Source organism: Mastomys coucha, unplaced genomic scaffold (genome assembly GCF_008632895.1).
Source record: "Mastomys coucha isolate ucsf_1 unplaced genomic scaffold, UCSF_Mcou_1 pScaffold6, whole genome shotgun sequence".
Taxonomy (NCBI): domain Eukaryota; kingdom Metazoa; phylum Chordata; class Mammalia; order Rodentia; family Muridae; genus Mastomys; species Mastomys coucha.
The window spans coordinates 98556330-98572650 of record NW_022196912.1 but is presented as its reverse complement, the minus strand read 5'-3'; the positions used below and the strand labels follow the sequence as shown (position 1 = coordinate 98572650).

The 16321-nt window shown below is 45.6% G+C and overlaps 1 protein-coding gene across 13 annotated transcripts in view; it reads left to right on the top strand.

Annotated features, from left to right (window-relative positions):
• Positions 1-16321, top strand: part of Zfyve1 (zinc finger FYVE-type containing 1) — a 76516-nt gene that overhangs the window by 56463 nt on the left and 3732 nt on the right. For 8 of the 13 annotated variants that reach the window (XM_031357125.1, XM_031357123.1, XM_031357121.1 and 5 more), the window contains 7 exons: positions 5251-5357; positions 9603-9711; positions 10132-10229; positions 10336-10453; positions 13900-14070; positions 14594-14774; positions 15343-15456. In XM_031357125.1, coding sequence (XP_031212985.1) covers positions 5251-5357; positions 9603-9711; positions 10132-10229; positions 10336-10453; positions 13900-14070; positions 14594-14774; positions 15343-15456 — 898 coding nt within the window. Of the gene's footprint in view, positions 1-1851; positions 2049-2432; positions 2629-4245; positions 4268-5250; positions 5358-9602; positions 9712-10131; positions 10230-10335; positions 10454-13899; positions 14071-14593; positions 14775-15342; positions 15457-16321 lie in introns of those variants that run through there. The other 5 variants (XM_031357130.1, XM_031357129.1, XM_031357128.1 and 2 more) reach the window with 5 other exon arrangements.

The following is a 16321-nucleotide window of genomic DNA, read 5'->3' as shown; positions in this document are numbered from 1 at the left end:
CTGTTCTGAAAACCATAGTATAGTGTAAAGACATGAAATAAACAATACTACTAATAGAGAGACTGAGAGAAGAAGCAAGATTTCAAGACCCTTATGTTGTACACAGCAAGACACTTTGGGACCAGTTCTTTAGCTTTGCCAGAAATAAAGTTTCCTTGCTTCTTTGAAAAACATCTTGATTTGGTAGTGTTTTCATGAAATTATGGTACACTGGAGGCAGAGGCAGGAGCATCACTGTGAATTCAAGGCCAGTTTGTTTTACATAGTGAATTCCAGGCCAGCCGAGGCTACAGATTAAGACTCTTATCTCTAGAACCTTTAAAAAGAAAACAGTCATAAAGAGAAACCTGTATAACTTAAAAGCCAGGGAGCTAGGCATGGTGGTACATGCTTATAGTCACAGCACTTGGAAGGTAGAGGCAGGAAGATCACAAGTTCATAGCTAGTCTCAGCTACGTAGTGAGCTTGAGGCCAGCCTGGGTTCATGAGAATTTATTTCAAAAAACAAACAAAACCCAGAGATCCACCTGCCTCTGCCTCTGCCTTCCGAGTGCTGGAATTAAAGACGTTCTCCACCACCTTCCTTCTCCTCTTCTTCTTCTTCCTCCTCCTCCTCTTCTTCTTCTTCCTCCTCCTCCTCTTCTTCCTCTTCCTCTTCCTCATCCTTCTCCTCTATCTTCTTCCTCCTCCATTTTTGAAGCAGTGTGGTGGCTTGATTAAGAATGGCACACACAGGCTCATATATTTGGATGCTTGGTCATTAGGGAGTGGCAGCACTTCACAACGATTAGGACATATGGCCTTGTGGACGAAGCATGTCATTGGGGGTTTATGCTGAAGCCAGGCCACTGGCACTCTTCCTGCTGCCTGAGGATCCAGATGTAGAACTCTTATCTACTTCTTCAGCATCAAGTCTATCTGTGTGCTGCCATGATTCCTGCTGTGATGATAATGGACTACACCTCTGAATGTGTAAGCCAGCTCCAATTAAATGTTGTCCTTATAAAAGTTGCCATGGTCATGGTGTGTCTTCACAGCAGTAGAACATTGACTAAGATAGACAGGGTCTCACTATGTAGCCCTGCCTGGTCTGGAACTTGTTCTGTAGACTAGGCCAGCCTCTAATAGATCTTTCTGCCTCTGCTGAAAGTAAAGACATCTGCTCCCGTGCCTGGCCTTACTCTCATGCTCTCTGTGGTTTGGGTCCTAGGGATTGAAGCCAGGACCTAGCACATTAGGCAAGTACCCTCACTTCTTACATTCACTCATGCTCATCACTGAATGGGAAGAACAGCTTTGGAAATGAGATTTATGAAAAGGGATGAAACACTGGGAACATGCACTGGCTGCAATTTGAACGTGTCGGTGATGTCTGAGCCACTAGTGGCTTGCCCATTTGCGCCTGAAAATGGTTACCTGTTAACAGGACCACTTTCCCTGTCATTTGGACACACTGTGTTCTCCAGTCCCCAGTACCAGTCTCAGTTGGGGTAACCACTCCTTGGGTTGGGATAAGGCTCACAGTAGCAGTAGCCTAGATAGATAACCTGTGAACATGCTTTCATAGGTAGAACCAATATCGACGAAAGGGGAACTGAAAATTAATAACTGTGGATATCTGTACTTACAGTTCTGAATAATCAGGAGATACATTTTCAGGTTGAAGCCATGTAGGTGTCATGTGATACCTTCTTTAGCCTCTGATCCTTAAATGTAGAAACTTTCCAATCCCATCAAATTAGGAAGCACCTGCTAAATATTTATGAAGTTATTGCTGAAGGGTGGCAGCACTGATTGAAGAATAGCCATTTGCAACCAGCCTTCCACTGCTAGCTCCTGATAACTGGGGCGAACCTTAAAGGTACAATAGAAAGGCCCCTACTGTTGCCAAGGCAACTAAAGTTCAAGATCATCTGGTTCCCAGGCAACCAGGTCTCCCAATTTTGCCTCAAATACTTTCACAGGCACTCTTGAGAAGCCCTCCCCTGCCTTTCCCTTGTAGCTTGAGACCTCAGGAGGAGAGACTAAGAACTATGGCATGATGTGAGGTTTGGAAATTCTTTTTAGTCCTGGGGAATGGACCTAGGACCCTAGACCTGGGCTTGGGAATTTTGAACTGGCTGAGCCAGTGGGTCAGGTAGGAGGTTCTGTCTGTACCAGGAAACAAAGTGGAAGGAAGGCGGTTTTCCCATCCTTTGTCTAAGATATGCTACCTTTGATTTGTTTTTAAGAGTTACTATTCTCTTTCCATGTGCTTGGTGTTCCTAAGTTATCCTGAAGCAGGTCAGGGCCTGATATATGATTGTCAGCCTGTGACTTGAGAAAGAAGTGGCAGACTAGTTTTCTTACCCCGAATTTAAAGGGATAGACTTGTTTGTGTAGGAGTTCTCTCTCTGATGTCATAAGAGGCTACTGTTCCTTTGACAACACAATGCAGCAGTTAGACTGTCTGGTCAGAGAAGACATAAGTGCCATGAGGGGAGAGCTGCAGCTTGTTTCAGGAAAAGCTCAGAGATACTTTAAAATGGTCGTTTTTGTTGTTTTCAGACAAGGTCTCACTGTGCAGCCCTGGCTGGCCTGGAACTCAGAGATCCACTTGCCTCTGCCTCAGGAGTAATGGGATTAAAGGTGTGAGCCACTAGGAGTCACCACTGCCCCCATGTCTGTAAAGAGCTTTCAGAGTAGTAAACTGAGCCACTTGGGATGATATAAAGTGTTCTATCAATGTTGCTGGGTAACAAATTTCTCCTCTGAATTCAACCCAGATAGTGATTGCATGCTAGCCAGGTATGCATGTTTATCTTTAAGGAAGCAGGCATTACCAGAGCACCGTGGCATCCTTTATGCTAGGGCTTGGAGGTGAAAGTGAGGGGATCAAGGAGTTTGGGTTAGCTCGGCCACATAGTAAATTCGAGGCCACACTGGGATGCAGGAGACGGACTCAGAATGAAGACAAGTATTTAAATTAGCTTTTGGCCTATCTGTTGTAAAACCTTCAAGGCTATATAATATTGCTGTTCTTTGGTTTCCCCCTGCCATCTGTAGGGCAGATGCCATGTTCCTTCCCTGGCAATCTGTATATCTCTGTGACACTTCATTAAATTAATAAACATTTGTTTTGCAGGTAAGTGTTCATCTGCAGGCACTAGCAGCCATGAAGACCAATAAGGAGAGGCTCTTTTCCGTTGTTGTGTTTGAGTTGGGGCCTCATTAGCTCAGGCTGGCCTTAAACAAGGATCACCATAACTTTCTGGTCCCCTGCCTGCACCTCTTCAGTGTTGGGATTATAAGCATACAGCCTGAGAAAGGTTCTCAGGTCCTGTGCATTGTCTGTTTAGGCAGTGAGAATGAATGGAAAGCTATCTGAGCATCAAAACCTGTAACAAGATGCGAGCAGCAGCAGCACCTAATGTGCTCCATGTTTCACATGCATAGGCTCCTTTGATGCTCAGTGTTTGTTGTGAGCAGATGAAGAGAGTGGTCCAGGGATGGATGGCCCATTCTAAAACAAAGGAAACAGAGAGTGCAGCACTTTCCACTACACACCCAAGTGACTTGACAGGCCTTGGGTTTTAATGCAGATTTTCCATTTATTTTTTTATATCAGGACGCCTTTAAAGGACAGAGCTGATAGAATGATCATACGTGTACACACACAGAGATTTATTAGAGTGGTTTCTAGGCTGTGTTCCTAGTAGACCAGCAGTAGCTGTCTCCTGAGAGATAGGCCAGAGATCCAGTATTTTTTTTTTTTTTTTAATAAAGCTGATCCCAGTCTGGTGCCGGAGTTCCAGGGAAGCTCTAGAGAGCTGCCAGTTACAGTCCACATTGCAATCCTGAAGAAGTAGTTCTAACTCCAGGGAAGGAATGGCTCAGGGACAGGAGAGACGAGCTGGCCAGTGAGAGTGAGGGCAGGCAGACAAAAGCAAAAGCTCCCTTCTTCTTTTATGTGGGCGGCCATCAATGGGTGTGGCCCAGATTTAGGGTGGGTCTTCAGACTCAAATGATCCAACCAAGAAGAATTCCTCACAGCTGTGCCCAGCTGCGTGGTTTAATTAATTCCAGATGTAGTTAAGTTGTCAAAGTTTTACCCTATTATCTTCTTTGGTTTTTTAAAATATAAAAATAACCTGCCAAATCTTTTGGTGACTTAATAGGAAGATGATGACCTACTTTCCCAACATTATCCTCAAAGTTAGTTATGCCAATCACGCTGGAGACACACAGCCTGTCTTAGGGGTTCTGTGATGAAACACTAAGACAAGAAGTAAGTTGGGGAAGAAAGTGTTTATCTGGCTTACCCTTCCAGATCAGTCCGTCAGTGGAGGAAGTGAGGGCAGGAACCTGGAGCGGGAGCTGATGCAGAGGCCATGGAGGAGGCTGCTTACTGGCTTGTTACATGGCTTGCACAGGCTGCTTTCTTATAGAACCCAGGATCATGAGCTCAGGGATGGCACCACCCACAATGGGCGTCCAAATGGGCCCCGCCCTCCCCCATTGATAACTTTGAGAAAATGCCTTACAGCTTGATCTCATGGAGACATTTCTTCAAGTCTAGAGCCCGGGCAGCCCATTATTGTTTGTATCATTAGGCTAAAGGACACTTCAGATAGTGGAGTCTGGATTTGAAACAGAAGCATTCTGCACACGAGATGTCCTCTTTGCTCCACAAGCTCTCAGCTCTCAGTTCAGTGTTTGCTTTGGCCAGCTGCTGACTTTTAGTTAATAGAGTTGATAAGTGACTGGGAAATTCTTTTTTTTTTTTTTTAAATTGTGTGGGACAGATGACTTTTTTTTTCTATGTTGAGATAGTTTTGTGGCCTAGTAGCATTCCTGGGGAGCCAGTGCTTAGAGGAGGGAAGCCTAGAACACTCTCAGCTTGTTTCTTGGCTCCTACCCTTGAGTCTGAGTTCTTTCTCAAAGGACATGAACATCAGTCAGTATATATGATGAAGATCACAGTCTATTGAATAAAATGCTGCACTCGGGAGAAACTTGTGACTTCTAAGCCAATTAAGGGAAAAGTGTAACCGTCTGCTTTTGATCTCTTGGGCAGTGGGCTGCTTTCTCCAAGGCTTCCTGTGGTGAGAGTTGGTGCAGGTTGGGCTCAAGGAGGAGTTTATATATGGGGCACCCTTCTCTACTGTGGTATTTGCAGGAGTGAGTGAGCCATCCTAGGAAGGCAGGCAAGGGGGATCTGGAGCCCAGGCTACCTGAGGGCCTTCACAGACCACCTTACCTCTTCGGCAGGCACTAAGTGACCGCTTCAGTGGTGAGATCCCCGATGACCAGATGGCGCACAGTTCCTTTTTTCCAGATGAGTACTTCACCTGCTCCTCGCTCTGCCTCAGCTGTGGGTAAGTGAGAGCCACCATGCCTGTCCTCCAGCTTGAAACCAGAGGCTCAGTCAGAGTGCTGCTTCTGACTTGGGTGTGTGGGTCAGTCACCCGTTTGCTAGTTAAATTATAGAATCTGGTGGGGCTTGGGCCAGCAAGATGTCTCCAAGTAAAGGTTCCTGCTGCTAACCCTGACAACCTGAGTTTGATTCTGGGACACGTAATGAAATAGTTATCAAGGAAACAGAGACACAGCAGGCAACCAGGCCTCCTGCCATGAAACTGATGTAGATGTGAATTGATTGGCCTCCTGTGTAGCCAGTTTTCTTGGCAGGAGACTGGGTTGCCTGCTTGTCTCTGTTTCTTCGATAACTATTTCATTGTTTGGTTTCATGTGACTGTACTTACTCAGGTCACACTTGAGGGTCCCCACACTCAATCCCTGACTGTGGACAGAATTTTGTAATAGGCGCTAACCCTAGGGGATTATTTATTTATTTATTTATTTATTTATTTTTGTTTTTGTGTTTTTGAGACAGGGTTTCTCTGTATAGCCCTGGCTATCCTGGAACTCACTCTGTAGACCAGGCTGGCCTCGAACTCAGAAATCCACCTGCCTCTGCCTCATAAGTGCTGGGATTAAAGGCGTGCACCACCACTGCCCGGTGGGATTATTTTTCTTTATGAAAACCCTGAGAACACAGAATTTTCTAAGGAACATTCAGAACTAAAGCCAAGGCCCCACATCCAGGGGTTTTCCCTGGGTGGATCAGGGCTGTGTGCTGTGATTTACAAGGCTCCAGAGGTATTCAGAAGTGTACCTTAAGCTGAGAGCATTGGGTTAGAATAATTCTCCATCTTTAATCTGTAGCACCTTTAGTTGTTAAAATCCAGGCTCTGGAACAGTAGGTCTGGACGGGCCTGAGATACATGTGCCCGTGTCTTGATAGGGTTTCAGGGTGCTGCTGTGCTCTGTGGAACCCACTTGGCCACAGCCACAGAGGGGTTAGAGCAGTGACTCAACAAATTTTAGTGTGAATCAGAGGAATCCAAAGTGTGCTAAGCAGATTGCTTAGTCAGGTTCAGATTTAGGAGATCTGCAAAGAACTTGAGAATTGGTGGGTTTGATAATTCCCAGATAAGGGTGACCCTGCTTCTAGGACCTTACTTTGAGGATTGCTGTATCACTTTAAGCTGTTGAAGGTAATTAAATCAGTCTTATTTGTTACTTGCCTGATGGATCCCATGAGTTTAAACACAGTGTGTCAAAGCCAGGTTGTTGTAATCTCCTTGTCCTGTAGACACAACTCAGAATTCCCTTCACCTTCGAATTGTTTTGGTCATATCAGGCCCACCATATCCTCCACTCTTGCCCAATTATGGGAGGAAACCTGAACCTACTCTTTTATGAATGACCTTAGGCCTTGGATGCTGCACCCCATTTGAGGGCTACAGAACCATTTCTAACCTGGGTGAGCATGTCTTCAGTTGTGCAGTAGTGGGCAAGGACATTTTTTTTGGAGAGTCCCACTTGTGAAGAGAGAACAAATCTTAGTTGCCAGGGTGGCATCCTTTTGCTCTGCTTGAGTCCATCATGAGAGGATTAAGCACTGTTGGGTCATCACCTTTCACTCTGAGTATCTGCAAGATTTCCAGAATTTTCTGTTACTACGGTGAAACTCTAAAATGCTGATCTCTGTTTCTGCCTTGTCAGCATGGCAGAGCTTGCTGTTCACTTGAAAGTTTTTGTGGTTCAGCATTAAGCTTTCCCTGGATACACTGCCAATTTGTGGGCTAGCTTTTTATTTTTACATTCTGGCAACCATATGGCTTAACTTTACTGTCTTAGTTGCTTTTCTATTGCTGTGAAGAGACATTATGCCCAAGGCTACTTACAAAAGAAAGCATTTAATTTGGGGCTCACAGGTTCAGAGGGCTAGAGTCCATGACCATGGTGGGGAGCTTGTCAGCAGGCAGGCAGGCATGGTGCTGGAGAGTTAGGGTAAACCCTAGCTTAGAACTTAATCTTGAGACACATGTATAAGGCAGAGGGGGTGGGGATGAGAATATGAACCAGGAATGGTCTGAGCTTGTAAGACTCTATCGAGCCTTAGCTTACTAGGGACCCCCTGAGTGAACCACATGGAGCCTGGATCGATGCAAAAAGCAGGAGGATTTTATTGTTCTAGTGCACTGGGGTCATCCCAGATTTGAAGGAGAGGCTGGAGACCCCACACAGCTTGTTCAGTCAGCTTTTATACAGTTCTTGAGGGTAGACTTTAGTAACAGCATGAATTGGTTTACACCCATTTGAGGTCCTTGCTGACCTTTCTTGGCATTGGTGGCCCTAGGTGAGATGTGGTCTTAATCACCAGAAGGGGGAACTGAAACGTTTTTGGTTGTCATCTGCACCTGCCTTGCTTCTTTACAAGGGCTTCCTGTAAAGTTTGTAATGCTGGAACATTCCAGGAAGGGAGTGTGCATTCCTGGCAAGGTCTTTCAGCAGGCATCTTATGTTCTCTAAGGTCACACAAGCTTTTAAAACCTCAAAGCCCTACCTGCGGAGGCAAGGCCACCCTGTAGTACTAATATTTTAGTAAATCCTGGTATGGGGTAACTGCCCACTTCAGTGGTTTGTTCTTGAATGAAAGACACACACAGAAGCGAGGGGGAGGGTGGGGGGGGTGGCGCACGCCTTTAATCCCAGCACTTGGGAGGCTGGGGCAGGCGGATTTCTGAGTTCCAGGCCAGCCTGGTCTACAAAGTGAGCTCCAGGACAGCCAGGGCTATACAGAGAGACCCTGTCTTGAAAAAAACAATAAAAGGGGCTGGTGAGATGGCTCAGCGGGTAAGAGCACTGACTGCTCTTCCAAAGGTCCTGAGTTCGGATCCCAGCAACCACATGGTGGCACACAACCATCCGTAATGAGATCTGAGGCTCTCTTCTGGTGCGTCTGAAGACAGCTACAGTGAATTACACCCGAGCGAGCGGGGCTGGCAGAGGTCCTGAGTTCAATTCCCAGAAGCTACACACATGATGGCTCTCGGCCATCTGTACAGCTACAGTGTACTCATATACATAAAATAAATAAAATAAATCTTTAAAAAAAAAACAACAAAAAAAGAAAAAAGAAAAAAGAAAGACACACACAGACTTTATATTTTAATATGCCTTAGGCAGCACAATAGGTGGGCAACTCTTGAGCCAGGCAGTGGTGGCTCATGCCTTTAATCCCAGCACTTGGGAGGCAGAGGCAGGCAGATTTCTGAGTTCAAGGCTAGCCTGGTCTACAAGAGTGAGTTCCAGGACAACCAGGGCTACACTAAGAAACCCTGCCTTGAAAAAAACAAACAAACAAAAAAACAAAAAAGAATCTACCTCTCACTGATAATTCTGAGTTACTACTTACTGATTTCGATGTTCCATCTCGGATGCTCTTAAACCCAATTGAGCCACCCTCTGGGCTGAGTCCTCTTGGCCCCTTTACACGACAGCTCTGCTTCTCTCTCTATGGCATCTCTCCTTCCTTCCTTCCTTCCTGAGGTTCCAAGCCTGGGAACTCCAAATTCTGCCTCTGTCTCTGTTCCCCAGCTATTGGCTGCTGGCATTTCTATTTATCAATCAGAATTAACTGGGGAGTGGATTCCCAGAAGCTGTATGTAGACCCTCTCTTGCAAACCGTTTTTTTTTTTTTTTTTTTTTTTTTTTTTTTTTTTTGGTGGACCCAATTAGCATTAGAATACAAGCAGCTACACCTCACCTCTAATCCTTTCAAACAGTTACTTCAACTGGGGAGCATTCTGACTTAAGACCATTATATCTCTTTTGTCTTTCTTTAATTTCTTAAGACCTATTCAGCTTTCATCTCTAGTCAAGTTCAAGTCTTCTATCTCTTGTTTCTACAAGGAGCCAGGTTGATTTTTCCTTTTCTCCATTTCCCCATTCAGAGTAATAGTTGCTTGCTCTCTGTTGTGATATTGCTATAGATGTTTACACTAGAAGCCATTCTAAGACCTCAGATATGTGACTGTTTATCCTGAACCAAAAGTTGTCTTCTGCCATGTATTCAAAGAGATATATGAGCCAAGAGACTTCCAAACATTATGTGAAAAGCTAGAGATGTAATCATGTTGAAGTCAGAAAGGGGGCTTACAGATACACCACTCCCTGTGTGCGTAGGAAGCAGGTCTGGCTTTGGTGAGCCAGACACTTCTGTGTGATACTATCCTCTTAGCCCTCTCACTGTTGTGTTTGGTTTCCTTCAGGGCAGGATGTAAGAACAGCATGAACCACGGCAAGGAAGGGGTGCCTCATGAAGCCAAGAGCCGCTGTAGGTACTCACACCAATATGACAACCGAGTTTACACCTGCAAGGTGAGTCCACCGACCCTCTCCTCACTCCAACAGGGAAATCCTAGAAACTCTGCACTGGTCAGAATGAGAAAGGGATGACCCAGCAGCGCTTTCTGGAGCCTCTTCTTTATTTCAGCATATTTATCCTCCTGTTGAGCTCAGGGTTAAGGGCCTGAGAAGCAGAGCTTCTTCTCAGGAAACCACGTTAGATGGTTTTTTTTCCTGTCTGTGACAGGAATAGAATTTAGAGCATAGTTCTTGTCCCAGACTAATGTACAGTACCTTCTGTAGCACTGGCTTCTTAAGAGAAATTAGCCTCCTTCTGGGGTGCTAAACTCAAGGCATGTACCCCTCAACTGGTGTGGTGATTTGTGGGGTGGGGGTGTGAGGTCATGGGGCCAGAGTACCTAGAATAAACTGGCAGAATAATCCGTGTTTCAGGCCTGCTATGAGAGAGGCAAGGAAGTCAGCGTGGTACCCAAAACATCTGCCTCCACTGACTCTCCCTGGATGGGTCTGGCAAAGTATGCCTGGTCTGGGTGAGTTTGAATAACTCGGCTAGAGTGTTGGTTTCGTTTTGTTGTGCTTGTCTTCTTGGCACCTGGCAGAGTAACATTGTTGACTTGCTGACTTGCCTCCTTGTAGGTATGTGATCGAATGTCCTAACTGTGGTGTGGTCTATCGGAGCCGCCAGTACTGGTTTGGGAACCAAGATCCTGTGGATACGGTGGTGCGGACAGAGATTGTACATGTGTGGCCTGGAGTAAGAACTATTCCTTGGCTTCCCTCCTGTTTCTTTGTCCTATTCAGTTATTGGGTGTTTGTGTCTGGAGAGGTGGAGTTTGCTTACAGTAGAAAAGTCAACCATGAATTTCAGCAGTGAGTGGTTTAGTTTAGAGAGACATGATCTATAAAGCCCATCCTGTTCTTGCTCTTTGCTTTCTTATTCATTATACAAATGATTGGAACACAAACTTGATTGAACTAGCTGAAAATTAGTCTTAACATTCTCAACCAGCAAATAAGACTTCATCTTGTATGTTCTTTCTCATTTTCTGTATGCATATATGCATATCTTTAGAAATGTACTTATTGTTCATCTATTTATGCAGAGATGGGGTCACACTATGATGCTCAGGCTGGCCTTGAGCTCCTAGACTTGAGTAATTTCCCTGTTTCAGCCTTTTGAGTAGCTGAGACTATAGGCATGCCCAAGCAGTCAATGTGCTCAAGTATATTCACCTGCCTTTTTCTTGCGTTTTTCTCATGACAGTTTAGTTGACTTGGTGCTATGGTTTGACTTACCGTTTTCTTATTTTTGACATCTACTCAATTTATGGCATCTTACTAACAAATGTGTTTTTGTGACTATATGTGAGAAAGCTATTTCTGTGTTCTGGGAAAGTGTGTGTGTTTGTGTGTATGTGTGCACTCACATGTGTGAACTCATGCTACAGCATGATCAGAGGACAACATGTGGGAATTGGTTCTCCCTTGCTTCCATGTGGGTCCCAGGAACTGGGTTCTTGTTGTCATATTTAGCAGTAAACGCTTTAGCTTCTAAGCCATCTTCCAGAGCAGGAAATTTCTTTTTCTTTTCTTTTCTTTTTTTTTTTTTTAAGATTTATTTATTATTATGTCTAAGTACACTGTAGCTGTCTTTAGACACACCAGAAGAGGGCGTCAGACCTCATTATGGATGGTTGTGAGCCACCATGTAGTTGCTGGTAATTGAACTCAGGACCTTCGGAAGAACAGTCAGTGCTCTTACCCACTGAACCATCTCACCAGCCCCAGGAAATTTCTTTTTTTTTTTTTTAAATTAGATATTTTCTTTATTTACATTTCAAATGATATCTCCTCTCCCAGTTTCCCCTCCAAAACAAAAAACAAAACAAACAAACAAACAAACAAAAACCCCTGTTCCCTTCCTCCTTCCCTTGCTCACCAACCCACCCTCTCCCACTTCCTGACCCTGGCATTCCCCTACACTGGGGCATAGAACCTTCACAGGACCAAGGGCTTCTCCTCCCATTGATGACCGACTTGGCCATCCTCTGCTATACATATGCTGCTGGAGCCATGAGTCCCACCATGTGTACTCTTTGTTTGGTGGTTTAGTCTCTGGGAGCTCTGAGGGTACTAGTTAGTTCATATTGTTGTTCGTGCTAAGGGGCTGCAAACCCTTCAGCTCCTTGGGTCCTTTCTCTAGTTCCTTTTTTGGGAACCCTGTCAGAGCAGGAAATTTCATTGAGGTACATTCTAAAATGAACTATAGTCTCACTGCATTGTCCAGGCTGGCCTCAAGCTTGTGATCCTCTAACTTCACCTCCCAAATGCTGAAATGAAAGGTGTGTTCATGGCTCAGCTTAGAAATAGAATTATGGTTGGCATCTCTTACTGTTTTCTTTCCCCTTTGGAAAACTAGATCTGTTTAGGAGACACTGGTACAGTTAGTAAGTACTGTGATTCTGTATCAGTCATTGCTCACAGTTGCCCTTGGTAGTGTGCCTTTGTTCTAAGCTCCTTGGGAGGCTGAGATAGGAGGATGGTTTGAGCCCAGGAGTTTTGGGGCTAGCTTGATGCAACATTAGAAAGGTGCTGTCCTAGGATAAAATCAAGTCACTGTTCATATTTGGGATTACTCATGAATCATAACAAATCTAACACAACTACTTTTCTCAGAGAGCATTATTTTACTGTCTGTCACTCCCCTTGCTGGATAATTCCTGTAGTGATATTATTTAAACTCAGGCAGAGCATTCAACCCATAGTCATGTTAGGTCAGCTTTCTGTTACTGTAACACATACCAGCTTAGAAAGAAGAAAGTTCTCTCTCTCTCTCTCTCTCTCTCTCTCTCTCTCTCTCTCTCTCTCTCTCTCTCTCTCTCTCTCTCTTTCTCTCTCTCTCACACACTCTCTCCCTTCCTTCCTTTCTTTTTTTTTTTTTTGTTTTTCAAGACAGGGTTTCTCAGTGTAGCCCTGGCTGTCCTGGAACTCACTCTGTAGACCAGGCTGGCCTTGAACTCAGAAATCTGACTGCCTCTGCCTCCCAAGTGCTGGGATTAAAGGCGTGCGCCACCACCGCCCAGCTTGAAAATTTTCTTTCGGCTCATATTTTTGGAGGTTTCTATCCATGACCAATTGGCTGGGTTGCTCTGGACTACAGTAAAATAGTACATCCTGGTGGGAATGTGTGATAGAGGAAACCTGTTTGCCTCAAGGCTAGGAATCCAAAGAAAAGAGACCAGCATCCCATAGTCTCCTTCAAGAGCTTGTCCCTAATGTGATCGGGACTTCAGAGGGCCTTATCTTTTTCATTCCTAACATGCTTTTATAGAGCCAAGTGGGAGAACAGCTACACAGGCCTTCAAAGGCAGTCTAGATCCAGACTGCATTTAATCCTGTCTACAGAGCCATCTTTAAAGGGCAGTCTAGATCCAGACTTCAGATCAGTCCTGTTTACACACCCTCCTTGGAGCTTTCTTGGACCATGCAGGTGCATGGAGTTGAGGATTTTCAGCTTCACCCCCTTCACACTGAATCTCTGGGCCATCAGAAGTTTGTTACCATTATGTGGTATCTTTTTTGGAGCCCACCTCCTTGACTTGATGGCCTTGATGGTGTAGGTTGTCCTATCTCAAGGATTTAGCCTGGTCTTGGAAAGCAGGAAAGTAAAGTGATGACTTTGGTTTCGGTCTCATGAAAACAACCCCTCAGCTGTGCTCCTCTCAGCCTTGAAGCTAGAACACATCGCACTCTGTGTCTGCCAGCTCGTTTATTGTTTTAGCATGTACTGTATGTCCAGGATTGAGCTAGATACTTGGGAAAAGGTAGATCACTATTCTCAGAGTCCACCGTCCAGCAGGGTTCACATACAAATGTAATAGCTACTGTACTTATAGAAATAGCTATCTTAGAGACATACATGTATTAGAGGAACTGGAAGAGCTTGGTTTAGGCTTCCTATAGGATGCATCACCTTCTGTACGGCAGAGCAAAGTTAGTCCTGAGTTGAACAGCTGTACATCAATCAGGTCACCCTGATGAGAACACATCAGTGCAGTATATGATACTACCAGCCCTAAGGAGATTGCCAGTCTTCCTGTTCTGCCTTCCCTGCTGGTTTACAGTTCTGAATTGGTCCCAGATATTCCTCTCCTTTTCGTTCCCGCATTCGGGGATTAATGAACCCCTGTTTCCTTGCAGACTGATGCATTTCTGAAGGATAACAACAATGCCGCCCAGCGTCTGTTGGATGGGATGAACTTTATGGCTCAGTCAGTGTCTGAGCTTAGCCTCGGACCCACCAAGGCTGTGACATCTTGGCTAACGGACCAGATTGCCCCTGCCTACTGGAGGCCCAACTCCCAGATCCTGGTATGATGTAGGAGTCCTTTACTCCATGTTGCCTGATGCTAAGCCACTTCCAGGAGGAGACACACACATTTCCCTCCTAGAGCTACCCTGAGAGTCTTGGAAGGGTGCAGCTTCAGGATATTTCTTTGCTTCTGAAGTAGCTTTTGTGTTCTGTGAGTGTTTTCTCTGTGGTAGGTTGTATTTCTAGACCTGTGAGAGCCAATTAATATTGCCTAGATGTCAGAGAATCACAGCTACAGGATCTGGAGAAAGGAGTCTTTTTGAGGTCATTTCTTGGCTTGATCCACAATTCTCTAGGGTACCCACAGCCTGGAATTAGTTTCTGCCCAAACACCTGTAACAGGAAACACTGTGCCCCTCTCCTTTCTTTATTCAGGGAACTATTATTACTAGAAAGCTTGGGTCCTGACTGAGCTGGAACCCACCTTCAGGAGTTTGTGGTTGCCCCTGGGTCATGTCCATTCCCCAGCCAAGCAGGCATGTGAGACCTCTGCCTCTCTGTTTTGTTTTGGACTTGGAACAGAGCTGCAACCAGTGTGCGATATCCTTCAAGGACAATGACACCAAGCATCACTGCCGGGCCTGTGGTGAGGGCTTCTGTGACAGCTGTTCATCCAAGACCCGGCCAGTGCCTGAGCGGGGCTGGGGACCTGCACCTGTCCGAGTGTGTGACAACTGCTACGATGCCAGGAATGTCCAGTTAGGTAATGTGGGATTCAGGAGGGACGAGCCAGGGTGCAAGGCGAGCCACTCCTCTCTGCATACACTGAATACTGGGCCTTGGATGCTCACTGCTCCAACCATATCACTTCTGAGAGAAGTTGCTCCTCTGGCCAAGGCTAGTCATTCTCTGAGCTCCTAGCTACATAGACTTGTGCAGCTGACCCTTGAGGTGGAGGTGCAGGAGAGAGGATTAAGTGTGGACTGGCCTGAACTCAGAGCTCAGTGGTGCTTCTGAGAGAAAACACCTGTGTATAGCTGATGAGTTCTGGAAAGCCAGACAAGCTTAGATTGAGTCTTCTCTCTGTAGAAAGCTTAGGTCTTGCTCCCAAAACCAATCTGTTTGACTTTAAAAATAAGTTATAAATCAGTTCTAGAGAGGTAAAGGACAAGAGATAGCCAGGCCAGTTTCAGGGTCTCTACTGGCTGGCCCCAAAAGTCACTTTTAGTTATTGTGGGAATCCAGAAGTGTTCCAGTGTGGCTCCCTGAGCTCCTATATGAGAGAGGACTACTGAGAGGAAACAGCTATCTATTTCTTGTATTATCCACAGATGTGACTGAGGCGCAGGCAGATGATGAAGGTGGAACGCTGATTGCCCGGAAGGTGGGCGAGGCCGTGCAGAACACCTTGGGAGCCGTGGTGACAGCTATTGACATACCACTAGGTGGGCCTGGACAGTGCCTGTATTGGGTATAGTGCATGGAGCATGAGGGGTTTCAGGGTACCCTGAATGGTCATTTTGATGTGCTTGCCTACTAGATTGAGTTTGGCAGCAAGGAGTGAGGGAAAGCGTTAAACTTGCTCTTGTGCTGCATCCTGTAGCAGTACCAGCTTCATTTCTGGAGGCCAGCCTCTCCACATGGGTTGCTGCACATAAAGGCAGGAGCATGCTGTTTTGTCTAAAATAGTGTGCGTGTGGAGATCTGAAAGTCTGCTTAGTCCTCTGCTGTCATTGCCTGCAGTTACTGTCTGAATATTGCAGGGTGGCATTTGAACTGATTTGGAAGGTCCTTCAGAGAATGGGTAAAATCTAGGCTCAGTGGAGCATCCCTCTGCCTCTCTGTACTCTCTGGGCCTCTCCACTTGGTGTCTCTGGTAGTAGATGAACCACAAGGGTAGTTCAGGGTTTCAAGAGCTGATGCTTTGTGGCTAGACAATGACCCAGTGGTTAAGAGCACGTCCTGCTCTCTCCCACAGAGGACATTAAGTTCATGTCCAAGCACCCATGTTGGGTAGCTCACAACCACCTATATATAACTCCAACTCCAGGGGATCTTCTACTCTCTTGGGGCTTCCATGTGTACGTGTACATATGTAGATACATGTATGCGTGCATGCACATGTGCACGTGCGCACGTGCTCTCTCTCTCTCTCTCTCACACACACACAACACACACACACCGTCACGAATAAATAAATTATGCTTTTAATTCCAGCAGATAGCTTTCTGACTTTGAGGCCAGTCTGGTCTACATAGTACGTTTTAGACCAGCTAGAGATACATGTCTCAGAGAGAGAGGGGAGCGGGA